At 38.5% G+C, this 12,590-nt stretch overlaps 2 protein-coding genes across 3 annotated transcripts; one reads left to right on the top strand and one right to left on the bottom strand.

Moving 5' to 3' along the window:
- Positions 1-363: 363 nt before the first annotated feature.
- On the bottom strand, positions 364-2,669 carry haus1 (HAUS augmin-like complex, subunit 1). The gene is made up of 9 exons (XM_008333236.3): positions 2,506-2,669; positions 2,204-2,378; positions 1,941-2,076; positions 1,723-1,857; positions 1,257-1,380; positions 1,037-1,102; positions 851-922; positions 531-578; positions 364-453 (listed from the first exon to the last, which is right to left on the bottom strand). The coding sequence occupies exons 1-9, from the start codon at positions 2,524-2,526 to the stop codon at positions 409-411; spliced, it is 822 nt and encodes a 273-aa protein (XP_008331458.1). The 5' UTR covers positions 2,527-2,669; the 3' UTR covers positions 364-408.
- Positions 2,670-3,052: 383 nt separating this feature from the next.
- Positions 3,053-11,881, top strand: mis18a (MIS18 kinetochore protein A). Of its 2 annotated transcripts, none has more exons than XM_025065752.1 (5): positions 3,053-3,520; positions 3,990-4,056; positions 4,150-4,272; positions 4,658-4,760; positions 4,900-5,647. In XM_025065752.1, the coding sequence occupies exons 1-5, from the start codon at positions 3,202-3,204 to the stop codon at positions 4,945-4,947; spliced, it is 660 nt and encodes a 219-aa protein (XP_024921520.1). In that variant the 5' UTR covers positions 3,053-3,201; the 3' UTR covers positions 4,948-5,647. The 2 variants fall into 2 exon arrangements, with proteins under 2 accessions (XP_024921520.1, XP_008331457.1); XM_008333235.2 differs by lacking the exon at positions 4,900-5,647 and adding an exon at positions 10,835-11,881 and having other exon boundaries at positions 3,056-3,520.
- Positions 11,882-12,590: the final 709 nt, after the last annotated feature.

The following is a 12,590-nucleotide window of genomic DNA, read 5'->3' as shown; positions in this document are numbered from 1 at the left end:
TCCTGCCCCCCCACCTCGCCCCCCCATCCATGACCCGCTCCAGGGTAACGGCTCAATCCCAGAGCCCAGACCTACAACAGTGAGGACGACAAGAGACGTCGGGGTCTCCACGCTCTGATCCATATGGAGGTGGTAGTGGTGGTGGGGGGGGGATGTGAGGAGGTATTTTGCATACAAACTAAAAGTGTCCTCCTTCATGTTTGCTGCACTTTAGCTTCGTATTCCATTCAGGAGTGAGTGGCCCCTGAAGACCCCCTTTCATCAGCAGTCGTCCCCCTGAAGCCTGTGGAATTTTGTTGTCAAAGTCAGAACTGTGTTCTGGACTTAATGGGGGTGAAAAAACCACACATGACAAAAGTTTCAGATTTAACTGAATTTATTCAACACAACTTTTACAATATTTTTGTTTTATTTAAAATCCACATTCATATCAAACTGGGAATCGAGTGCAGCCTGTAATTGGGAAAAAGCGAAAACAGTTTTTAAAAAAAACCCAATATATTTACATTGAATATTTATTTACCACTCACCAGTTCTCTTTTAGCTTCTTCTATTTTCACTTTAGCCAGTGAAGGGTTCTGGTTGGGGTGAAAGATAAATAGAAAAATAAACACAAGATAATGAATTAGTTACTGACATTTGACAAATTTAATAGATCTAAGTTATTATTTATTACTGTTTGATATGTCATTTTTTTTGGCTAACTTTTAGGTCTACTCAGGGTAACCTTTAGTCGGGATATAAAAGAAATAAAATGAGAAACTTTGACAGGAAACAGTACGTAAATCTGAGTAATTTTAGCCCGCTAACGTGGACGCAGCCCAGGAGACTCATCTGAAACCAAACTCACCGGGCTGAGGTCCATGTAAGGATCCAGTTTCTTTTTCAACGGGATTATTTCTTTCTTCAGCGTGTTGACTTCCTGCAGAGAGAAAAATAAGATGACACCGACTAAACCCTGGAAGCAGACTTGTAGATATTCAGTATCACGTCATCATTTCCATGGTGACCACTGTGGGGCAGAAGCTCTCAGTACCTCAGCCAGCTGCACAATGGCCTGGTGGGTGATGGACTTGTCCATGTTCCTGGATAAGAGTTGAGCCTGGAGGGTTGATGAGAAGATGTTTGTAAAAGCTTTGTTTAACCATCTGCAATCAGGATTTTTAAAAAGAAAATGTCTGAAAGTTTTTGAATTCTATTACTCAGTCATTAAATTAGTGATTTGATTAGTGCTTTTTTAAAAGCTAACTTCTTACCTCTGCCCTCTCTCGTCTGTTGCTGAGCTCTTTAGTTTTTGCCTTGACAAAGTCCATGTTGAGCAGCCTCTCCTCTGCTTTAGCGCTCTCCAACGCCTGGGCTTTAACTGCTTTGCTGACGTCCCTAAAAAAACAAAGAACAAACTGATTACTGGCAAAATCCTGTAGCTGTTACCTGATGGTTTAATGTGAATGTCTCTAGGGCTGACAAACTTTATCCAACATTTTATTATTTTTTTTATATGTGTAATATTTACTCTACAACAAGCTGAAATTTACTTTAAAAAAATCAGTAGAAGACAGGGACACTATGTTGTTTTCTCTTAGTGAATGAGTGAACAAAAAAAGAGAAAGAGAAATATATTTGAGGTTCTGGAATTTTCCCGAATTAGAAATAATTGTGATGGTCTTAACGATTAAAAATGTTTTGGTAGTTGTATATTTTGCAGTCTCACGTGACACTTACTCCTGTAAACTGCTGTGCAGCACCAGAGTGTCCGCCAGTTTCTTCCTGAGAGCCTTCAGTTCCCTCTCCAGTCTCCTGTGTGTCTTCTCTGCTTCCAGATGTTCGTTGGTCAAGTTGTTCACTGCTGGCAAGAAACTACACAGAAGATTAAAAAAAAACCAAAAGACTTTTGAGAATGAGAGCAGAAAACTCACTCCAAATTTGCCACCACAACAAACCTGGCCAGAGACGTGTCTTTCACACCCAGCACCATTGCATTGTCCACTAAAGCGGAGAGGTAATCAGCAGCAGGTTTGGACAAACCGGCAGAAGAGAGGCCTGTGGCTTGGAGGAGAACATCCTGGAGATGGGAAGCTGGGGGTGAAAACATTTGCCTTTAAACTTGGGTAACATTTAAATTAACCACATGAAAAAGTGGAGCAAATATGATGAGCAACAAAAACAAGTCACAAGAAGAATCCAGACCAAATCGGGTTCTCACCGTCAGCCTGATATTCTGTCGTCTTTTGTTTGAGGTCGTCTATGAGCAGAGATATTTCACTACATCGAGCTTCACTTGATTCACACAGCTGGTATAGGATGTCTACCGTCCTGGTGTTTACCTCGAACTGAGGCACAAGCTGATCTCCAAACACTGAGCTGAGCCAGATGTTCACCTTAGTAATCACAAAAAGAGGAAAAATTAAAACAAGTCACGCGATCGCACAGAAAGAGTCACAATTTTAAATAAGTCACGCGATCGCACAGAAAGAGTCATGTCAGACATCAACTAAAGAACCTTGCCTTCTTCATCTTTTCACACATGATGCATAAGTAACGTACTGCTATTTAACCAAAGTGCTGTCAAATCTACCGATTCAATGAAAATCAAAACAACATGCCCTCTTGTTCGCGCCGATAAATTGAAAACAGTCCTTTTTACTTCCGGGTTACGTTCAAAGACATGCATGTCAAATTTACTTGCTTAAATATCGATTTATTTTATACGTAAACACTACGTAATTCATTAAAATAAAAAAAGGTATTAAAATAACGATTTTTAAAAAATTCTACATTTTAGCGTTATAGTCGTTCCGGTTCAAAGATAAAATCCATCTCAAGATAGTTATCGTCCAAGTTCCGCTTGAAATCGGACTGAAACGTCACCTTGAAACGATTATAAATTTGTAGAGAAAATATGTCTCGTGTTCTCGAATATTTAGCTCTCGAATATTTGTAAATACATATAATATATACATACTGTACAAATAATAAAGTATATGTATAAATTATATATTATAAATATTTATACTTTTAACTTACCTTATATCTAGCGTCAGTATTGTACACAAATCACGCATTTCGAAGCCCAGTGCATGTAAATACGCTGTGTACATGTAAATATATTTCGAAAACACAGTAAAGCAAAATGTCGAAAACGGAAGTACATAGTAGTTAAAACCCACGACTGAACTGCCCGCCAACGTTTGAAAGGTCTAGATGGTGAAGATGGCGGATAGAGTAAACTGCTCAAAGCCCAAACAACGGCAGAAATTAGGGAGCAGCGGTTTTCAGCCGAATAAGGCTGAGCCCGTTGTGGTTTCAGGGAACATCGTTAAACACAACTCCAGGAAGACGAACGCCACATTTGAAGCGTCCAGCATTAACGCAGAAATGGTCGAGGAGCAACTGCTTGGATCGGACAACGAAGACACCGATGGACATGTTGTCTTTATCTGCGGAAAATGCAAGTTACCTGTCGGAGACTCCATGTCCTGGGACGGAAGTGAGGACGAACAAAACCAGATACGACTGAAAAGTAAGTCAGGATTCTAAACCTTGACACATGACACACAAGTGTCCATGTAAGCACGTTTTGAACGGTTAACTATTTCCAGTAAGTCAAAAAATGTTCGAGAAGGTTGCAAATCAGAGACCTGACTAAAAGAAAGTAAAGTAAAAGAAGTTAAAAAGAAATAACAGATTGTATTGTGAGTAGACGTCATGTCAGAGCGCCAGATCACTGACATGATGACCGATAATTTAAGACTTCTTTGGCATCAAGGCGCTTGTTTGTTTGCGTTTGTTTTTGTTTTTTCGTGTTTTTTCCAAATGCTTGTTTTTCTTGTTTCATTCATTCACTATTGAAGCAACAGTCCTTTGCTCAAGTAAGCTGCACAGAATCGAAGTCATTTTTTAATCTGTATGCATATTCCAAAATAAAGCATAAATAAAAAATGTATTTATTTTTTGCTCTATTATACATTATGTTGATGTTTTTGCCCCAGGTGTCACTGAAAATGTCAAGATTGGAAAAGAAAGCCGACTTTATGAAGCAGGAAAGGAGTCGCCGTGGTGAGAAAGATTTATTGACACATCAGACAAAATGTTTGGGATAACCTTTTGTGTAGTCAGTGGAATAAACTGATAAAATTATTTCTTTCACAGTCTGGTCACAGACCTTTTCTGCCGAGGCTGCCACACTTTGCTCGGTATGATTTACAGGTCCACTCCCAAGAATCTGGACCACAAGAGATTTGCTTTCTGTTTCAACGTGGCTGACATTGACAGGTGTGTTTGCGTTGTTAATTTGTGCAAAAAATCTTCTTACTTTTATACAAAAGTCACAGTCAACTAGCATTTGTTATCAGTGTTTATTTACCAGTTTAAATTATTTATGTAATATTCTTCATATGGCACACATTTTTCCAGTTTTTGTTAAATGTAACTTAATCTTATTGTATTTATCAAAATATTGCCCTATTTTGCTGATTCTGGATTAATACTAATAATAAAAATGGTCAATAAATGATTATAAAATATTAATACTATGTAAAATCTGGGTTTTTAATAGAAAGTTGTAAACATCTGTAATTACTTTAATAGAAAGTTGTAAACATCTGTAAATCTGTCTGTGTTTTCCAGCCAACTCTTAGCAACCGTGTGTCTTTTTCAGCTACATGCTCGGCTCGGCGAGCCAGACTTTGGCAGCAGAGGGCCCCAAAGAGCAGCTGCTCACACTGGAGTACAGAAAGACTGTTGAACAGGAGCTTTCAAAGGTGAGTTATCGCCGTTGCTTCTCTTTGTTCGCCTCCTCTCTTCCCATATTTCCCTGCTGCGAGATAAAAATCCTCCACAGGCTCAGCTCAATATCGTTGGAAAACTCATTGCAGACAATAACGGTGTCTGTTTTTCCAGACCCGAGTGAAGACCAATCATCTTAAAGCTCTCTTCTTAATTATGTAAAAGTAATTAAAAGATAAAAAAAGTTACGTCACGGAACATCCAGAGTCACCGTTCCCTTTGTGGCATTGATTTGCAGGCAGTAAATGTCACGGAGCTCCATTTTCTCTCATTGATTACTGATGCACAGGTTGAGCTAACAATGACATCAGCTTCATTCTGGGAAACCTTGAGTGCTGTGATTGGCAGACCATTGTATCAGACATGACCTCACCACGTCATGTCATCACCTCTACTTACAGACCAGCGGCTCCAATACCATTAGTACCTTTTTGTAGGATTCGGTATTGACAAACGCAATCCACCTGTTTTATCATAATGAAATTTCACATCCAACATTCCTCTAGTGTTTTTTTTCATCACTTCATTATCATTGGTATGAAAATCCGGAGGGAGGTCACATGTTCTTACCCGAGCCACCAAATTATTCTTAATGATCCTTTGTTTAAATAAAAAAATATCCCGCTATACCCCAAATAGCCAGTAGGGGGCAGTGGCAGGCAACCTCTCCCGCACTCACAATAAGCGAGCATGTTGAGGAATCTTTGTGAGAGAAAAACATGTTTTGACCATGATTTCTTTGTTAGTGGAGCTGCATGTTATTTATAGCAGTAGTTCCCACAGTTTTAGGCTAAGAAACCCACATTTAAGGGGCTTTCATTCAAAATTTTGGAAGCCCCTAATTAAACCTCACAAAGAATAATAATAATAATAAAAGGCTCAGTGGCTTTGAGCTAGGGCTGAGAAATCTGGCCCAAAATATAATATATAATATTAATAATGATATATTTTCTGATAGATAAAACCTTCAATCTCTCTCATACCATGTTGTAGTCAATAACCAATGGAGTCCAGTGGATGAACTAATGTAATACTGGAGGAGAACAAGCTGCATTTTAGACAAAGAGCAGCAGAAGCACTGTATTTAATGGAGGCAGTGCCTCTGTGTAAAAGCCATAGTCCATACATGAGACACGGATGTAGGTATCAGGTTCCAAATGTGGTTGTAAAGTGAAGCAGTGAAGATGCACGTCTGCGAGTCGGTGCGTTTTCCAGAAATTCTCCAGTAGATAATGACGTCAGTTTTTCCAACTGTTATCCCATCTATCTGGAGATGGATAGCGACTTCAGACATGTTACTGGAAAATGCATTGTGAAAGAAAGGACATGTGTTTTTCCATGTTATTATGCAATGAACACAGTCACTTCTGTTTAAAAAGTCACACAAGTAGAGTTGACTAATATGGAGTACTTTTATCTTCTTATCTCTGTCTGTGTACTCACTAACACGAAGCACCCTCACCTGTGCTTCTTAAAGTTGGCTGTTAAGGATGATGCAATAAACAAGAAAATATTTGCATATTTACAATATTTGTTTCTTTTCATAAACAGAAAACTATTTCAATCAAAAAAGGAAAAAATATATCCGTATTAAAGGAAAAAAGTCAAAATATGTCACTAAAAAGGATAAAATACGTAAAAACAAAATTAAACTTTCTGCATAGATTAAAAAAGCAAACCGATCCAGAAAGTGAGCAGAGCTTTTACACCTTTTGGTGTACTTTTACAGTAAACCAATAACGCGTTTACATTTAAAACCACTCTCCCCTGCAGTCTGGTAAACGGTGTCACTTAAACTGTGTAAAACTAATCCACATTATAAGAAACAAATTAACACACACGATGCCATGTTTTCACTGTGAACTGAGAACAGACGTCAGGTGTTCCTTTAAAGCCCTTGTATCGTAACAACAAGTCGTACATTTTGCTCTCGTCTTGTCCCTGATGTGAAAATACCACCAGACCCTCGACATTGTTGACCTATTTAAAATAAACTGTCTACAGTTTGTGGACAGTGAGACACAGTGAGTAGTGAAACATGCAAGTCTGTGAGCAGCTGGCTAAAAAACCATAGGACAGACCAAACTGCACAGTTGTAACCGCAGTGGGCACCGTGCAAAATCAAGATATTTGATCTGAACACTGTAAATCGGTCCTTGAGTAAATGTCTGGAGTTCCACACATAACTTCAAAAGGCCACATTTATTACATCTCTGGTTTCCACATGAGACCAGTCAAAGATGTTGTATAACATGACAGAAATGTTAGTACTCAGCCCGGAGACACTAAATGTGGCCACACGTCCCACGGTAACACCCTGCTTTTTGAAATATTTTTGTGAAATATTGATATATAAAATTGTATTCATCTGACTGCGGCTCCTGTAATGTTTCAGTTGACAGATCAGATTTACTATCCTCTTACTATACAACAGTATATTTCATACCAGTCAAACCGGCTCAGACAGAAAGAGCCATGTGTGTCACAAAGTGGATGGTAAACACCGTGTGGAAGTGGGTGTGCCTTGTGGGCGTATAAATACAGTACATATAACATGCCATACATTATTTTGACGATGACTTTTTTGCTACAGTTACATGTAATTATCCCCTTCATCCGATCATGTTATGCAACGCTCTTTTCACCCCAAGTTGTGTAACTTCTGAAGAAAATCAGTTGCATCATTAAGGTTCTTGTTGGAAAGGTTACTCTACTCATACAATAAAAAAAAAGACCGGTTTTTGATGTGTTTTTTAAAGCCATTTCTGACAACCTAAGTTTTTGGCCTAGCATGCTTGTTGGCCAATAAAACAAAGGTATTTATTGAGCTTAGGTTAACGTCTTGTTCAAAATTACTAGTTGGCTTGTCATACCTTCCGAATATTCCGGTGTTTCACTGTGCTAACTATGGGGTTAATTTTCTTTTTTGAAGTCAGTATTTAACACACATACGAGTTTCCAGACAAACCAGTAGCTAAAGTGGTTTTTAATGACTTGATGTTTGATGTTTCTCTGTTAATGTACTTCATACGGTACGTACTTCAATGGTCTGAATCTTTTGCTTTTTATTCAACACCGTGGTTTAAGAGTCACGAAAAGTGTTAACAAACGGACTCCTTTGACACAAGCTGGAGCCCTATAGCATTCCGTCTTTTTTTCTAAAAAAGTTAATTTAATTTAATTAAGCTAAGCTTCCGTACTTATGCTACAGACAAATTACGACTTTCCAACATGTCCACAGTAGTTAGTGTGGGCTTTAGTAGCATAATGAACCAAATGCAACTTAAAGTAAAACACGGCATTAGTTTAATTTTTGCTGTTAGCAATATATGAGTCCTTATGGTCCTGTTTGATGCACGAGTATGTCAGCGGAGAGTCTGGAGGTGGCATTAAAGACTTCACCAGAATCTGGTATGCGTAGTACTGGCCTCTGTTGTTGACCAGAAGCTAGTACGTCTTTTCCGTTTGGCAAGAAAGTTAATCAATCTTCCAGACCGGACAAATATGCCGGCGAAGCTTCGAAAAGACGAAATATATATTTTTTGTTAAGAAGTTGACTTTATTTTATTTAATTATTTTTTTTGCTGATGATTCACAACTGTGCGTGCGCAAGAACAATTAGTTGCTCACTAAGGCACGACACATTGCAAAACCCCTGCCCACACACATGTACCGGAAAACTTAAATTGCATTGTGAAAGAAAGGACTTTTCCAGAAACAAAGGCTGCACTGTGTCACAAATTATTCCATTAATAAGTTTTAATTTCGTCATTACAGGAAAGAAAAATGCACTCAGTTATTACTCATTTCCGAAACTGCTCGTCAGACCTTTGGGATACGTGACGAGCTCGATCTTCAAATATCTTGAATATAAATGTGATGATTATATTTTTTGCAGTTAAAATCATTAGTTTATTAAACTGAACTACACAGTAAATCAAGACAGTCATTGACAGACACTGTATTTACATGATTAAAAAAAAAAAATTAGTTCCAACAATAAATTATGTACCAACTCATGATAAAAAAAAAAATAGTTCCAACAATAAATTATGTACCAACAATTTGGCCCATACAAAAAAAAAAAATCAAACCTGTAAAATAAATACATTTGAAGGGTTGATAATAACTAAGCTGTATCAAATTGAACGTTTTTTTAAAAAGGCGTCTCTTTAAACATGTTAAAACAAGTTTTAAATCAGTCCTTTGATCGTCTGGTTTAAAAATAATGTGGGAACAAGAAAACAGCTTTGAGCATAAATCAGCTGAGGGTGAAACATTTCCACTGAACAAAAGTAGAAGTAGTAAACTGACAAACGTGATTAAAGAAGAAAAAAAAAAGTATGACTAATTAAGGCCACGCTGCCAAAAGTCTTGACGATCTTGTGATTGTGCTGCAATAAATAATATCAACAGCTGTCATGACACAGGCCGTCACTGCTTCACAGAGCAAGTCAGAACCAAGGCTACATGTCACAAGAGAAATTCGGGTCACTGTTGACTACCACAACCACAAATATGCGAATGTTGGCTGCTTCTTTAATGCACCTGTTGGTTGAGCTACAGTTTACTTCCTCCGAAACAACGTCATGTCACTGTCTTCTTCATTGATTGGCCAAGAGCTGAGGTCTCGGAAGAGATTTGCTGAGATGACCGGCCCCGTGATTCAATTAGGACTAGTTTCAGATTCATCATTGACAACGTTTACATTCGCACGGCCGTACATTGGTTTTTTTTGCCTATTTTTGCCGTGTTAACGATCTAATATATGTATGTATTTGTGTGTATATATATATGTATATACATATATTTATATGTATATACATATATTTATAAATGTATATATATTTATGAATATGCGCATGTGTGGTATGCTATAGTAGAGTATACTATAGTCAGTGTAGTTTTAAGGTTGAGTTGGGATTAGGGTTAGATTAAGTCTATGTGAAGCACTCACAACTCATGATACCAGACGTATGGGTGTGTGTGTGTGTGTTTACAGCATGCACTTGTAAATCTTTGCTCCTGACTGCTCCTGGCGACACCGCTGCTCCAGGCGGTTAAAGATATAACATCAGTTTAACTCCTCAGCACAGCTGCATGACTCCACCAGAGCGATAACAGAATTCTCATGAAGATTCCATGAATACATTTCAGAAAACTGATCTGATCTGATCTGATTTAAGGCCACACACTGAAGAGACACACAGAGATGTGATTAAAAAAAAATCAAAACAAAAACACATTCCTTACTATGAAAAGGCATTTAAACGCAATAACAACAGCATTGTAATTTGGAGCCATATTTACGGCTTTAAATTTTTTTTACCCTCACATTTTTTTACCCCACACGTAAAAGTTGTATTTTTTTTTTTTAGACAATAAGACCCGAAATCAGCTTTAATTCAATTATCTCTGATGATTTCTTTCCTTTCCATAAATCTATGTTGAATATTCCAGTGGTTGAATTTGCAGACGGCACCTGAGGCTACAGGAGCTATTAAAATCCACCAGGGGATAAATCAATTAACCACAGAAATTAGTGACAATCCAAATATAATTAAATGAAAATAGCCAGATTTGTAGCCTCAATTATTTTATTTTGATACAGATTTTTATGATGGGAAAATATTTCCTTTTTTAAAAAATAATTTGTGCACGTACAGAAAAAAAAAATATTGGATGATGTCACTCTTGTTCCACACCACCACCATAGACTCTGTCTGTTTGTCTGACCCACAGACACCGTTCAGATTTTTCACCTCTTGCACTGACTGACCCTGACCCTCTCATACTCACCCTCCTGGGTTTTATCGTTCTCCTTCATGGTTCATCCTTGAACAGTAATGACTGCCTCCCACCTGTTATTTTTTTTTTTTTTTTTTTTTTTTCACGGCCCCTCCTTTTTTTTTTTTTTCTTTTAACGCGTCACAGTTCCCAAAATCTACCATCCACATCTTCACATCCTCCTGCCTCTAATTCTGGAAATCTCTCAGCCTTATTCCACTGCCTCTTCTAAAACCAACCTCTTCTCTCCCCTCCCTCCCAGATGAAAATGCTGGTCATATCCATGGCTAAGAGGCTGGAGGAAATTGAAGTTGGCATTCAGGAGGGATTTGAAGAGTCATAAAAATGATGGATGTCGACCTTTTTTGGGTGGGTCTTGTCTGGGTTTTCTACTTCTTCTTCTTTTTTTTTCTTCTCCTCCTCCAAAATTTACATTTAGGTCCCCTTATCTCTCGGGTGCTCCCACAGTAGCACATTTTGTCCTGCCGCTCACCTTGTACACTCGCAGCCTCCGAGCAGCTTTGTCCCGATTACCATTGGTGAAACAAAGAGCACCTGCACTCGTAATCAATCACGCTGTCAGCTCGGCCCCGGCGGCTGGTGCCACAGTCTCCTCTCTGTGTCTCGGCTGCACAGTGATGGTGCGCTGCAGAGGCTTCACGGTTACGTGTGAAGGATCTCATCAAGCAGGCTGCACGCTCAGCACTTTGCCGTATCGATCGGGCCACTCAGGGTCACACCACACTTTTCTTTGTTCCCCGCCTCATGTGTGGAGTCTTGAAGAAGAAAACAGGATTGGGACATGTTTTCAGAGGCCAGAAGAGAAGAAACTAAAAAAAAAGAGGGAAAAAAAAAGAATTGCTATCTGTCAACTGTCATGAACTCATGTGTCCAATTGTGTCACATTTTTTCCTCTCTGGTGCTCTGTTGTGCTTGCTTGCCAACAGCCAAACAACAAACGAGTGTCTAAAATGTTTCCACTGATTAGCAAAGAGGCGATTTAATGATGAGCTCTATTTAGAGCGCCCTCTGCTGAATGATACTGTACATGAGTCTCATTTTTAACATTATCTAAAAATTCTGATCCAGCTGCAGTATCAATTTTGTCCAGTAGGTTCTGACTCCTATTGGCTCAAGTTGTTCAATCTCGTCAGAACTTTATGAACAAAAAAGAGAGATACCTTCTTGCGTGATAAGCTGTCTGAGAATGATCGTGTTATTTCGCCTAGAAAGTTACTAAATTAAATGTTCCAAAACTAGACATTAACTCGAATGTATTTCTATACCCCAATAAAAATATCAAACTCTTTTTCTAGACCTGGTCCATAACTTTTTTGCTCTGTCACAGCGTTGTTCTTTTAGTGTTTATTGTAAAATCTTCTAACTGTCAAACGTTTTGCAAGAAAACACTACAATGTTTGGGTTTACATGGGTTTAAATAGTTCTTATTCAATCACCAGCTCTCTGTGTGTAGTGCTAAGCTTTGTGGAGCTGTACACCTCCAAAAACATTTTGACAAACCTAGCTTTGTGTGTTATTATTATTAGGTGTAAAATGTAATCCTTGGACAAAACTTAACAAAGAAGATTTTGATGAATAAAAGGCACAAATGCAAATTTTTACAACTGGATTCTCACCTTAAGGTTAATCCACAAACACAAAAATCGAGCTCCAAATCTACTGAAAGTTAAAAACCCAGAGCTGTGAAAACTTGCTGCGAGGCTCTACAAAAGTAGCTACGATAAATCCATCCAGTCTCTCAATGCAACCGACCAAAGCCTGTGACCTAAAAAGTGGGTCATGACCCCCCGTGTGACCAACCCTAATGGGAATAATCAGATTAATTCCATTAAACATTGTTGTTGTTAACTGGTATCTGCCCTGAGGCTTGGTGCTGCTTCTTCTCTAATCGGACGTATTTAGGTGACGAAAAGGGCACAAAGTCAAAGGTCACTGGGGTTCGGCCCAGGGTTGGTGGAGTTTGTGTGTTTGTTTACCAACTGACCCTGCGGTGTGCC

The sequence above is a fragment of the Cynoglossus semilaevis genome, chromosome 19, assembly GCF_000523025.1.
Source record: "Cynoglossus semilaevis isolate Cse_v1.0 chromosome 19, Cse_v1.0, whole genome shotgun sequence".
In the NCBI taxonomy this organism is placed as follows: Eukaryota; Metazoa; Chordata; class Actinopteri; order Pleuronectiformes; family Cynoglossidae; genus Cynoglossus; species Cynoglossus semilaevis.
Note: the sequence above shows the minus strand (reverse complement) of the source record. Positions and strands in the feature narration are given on the sequence as shown.

Bases quoted from the DNA above. Each gene is read 5' to 3' on its own strand.
- mis18a (XM_008333235.2), top strand. From the start codon at position 3,202: ATGGTGAAGATGGCGGATAGAGTAAACTGCTCAAAGCCCAAACAACGG. The intron at 3,521-3,989 runs GTAAGTCAGGAT...TTTTTGCCCCAG, and splicing joins AAACCAGATACGACTGAAAA to GTGTCACTGAAAATGTCAAG. The intron at 4,273-4,657 runs GTGTGTTTGCGT...TGTCTTTTTCAG, and splicing joins AACGTGGCTGACATTGACAG to CTACATGCTCGGCTCGGCGA.
- haus1 (XM_008333236.3), bottom strand. From the start codon at position 2,526: ATGTGTGAAAAGATGAAGAAG. The intron at 2,077-2,203 runs GTGAGAACCCGA...TTTCACCCCCAG, and splicing joins GACAGAATATCAGGCTGACG to CTTCCCATCTCCAGGATGTT. The intron at 1,858-1,940 runs GTTTGTTGTGGT...TCTTCTGTGTAG, and splicing joins AAAGACACGTCTCTGGCCAG to TTTCTTGCCAGCAGTGAACA.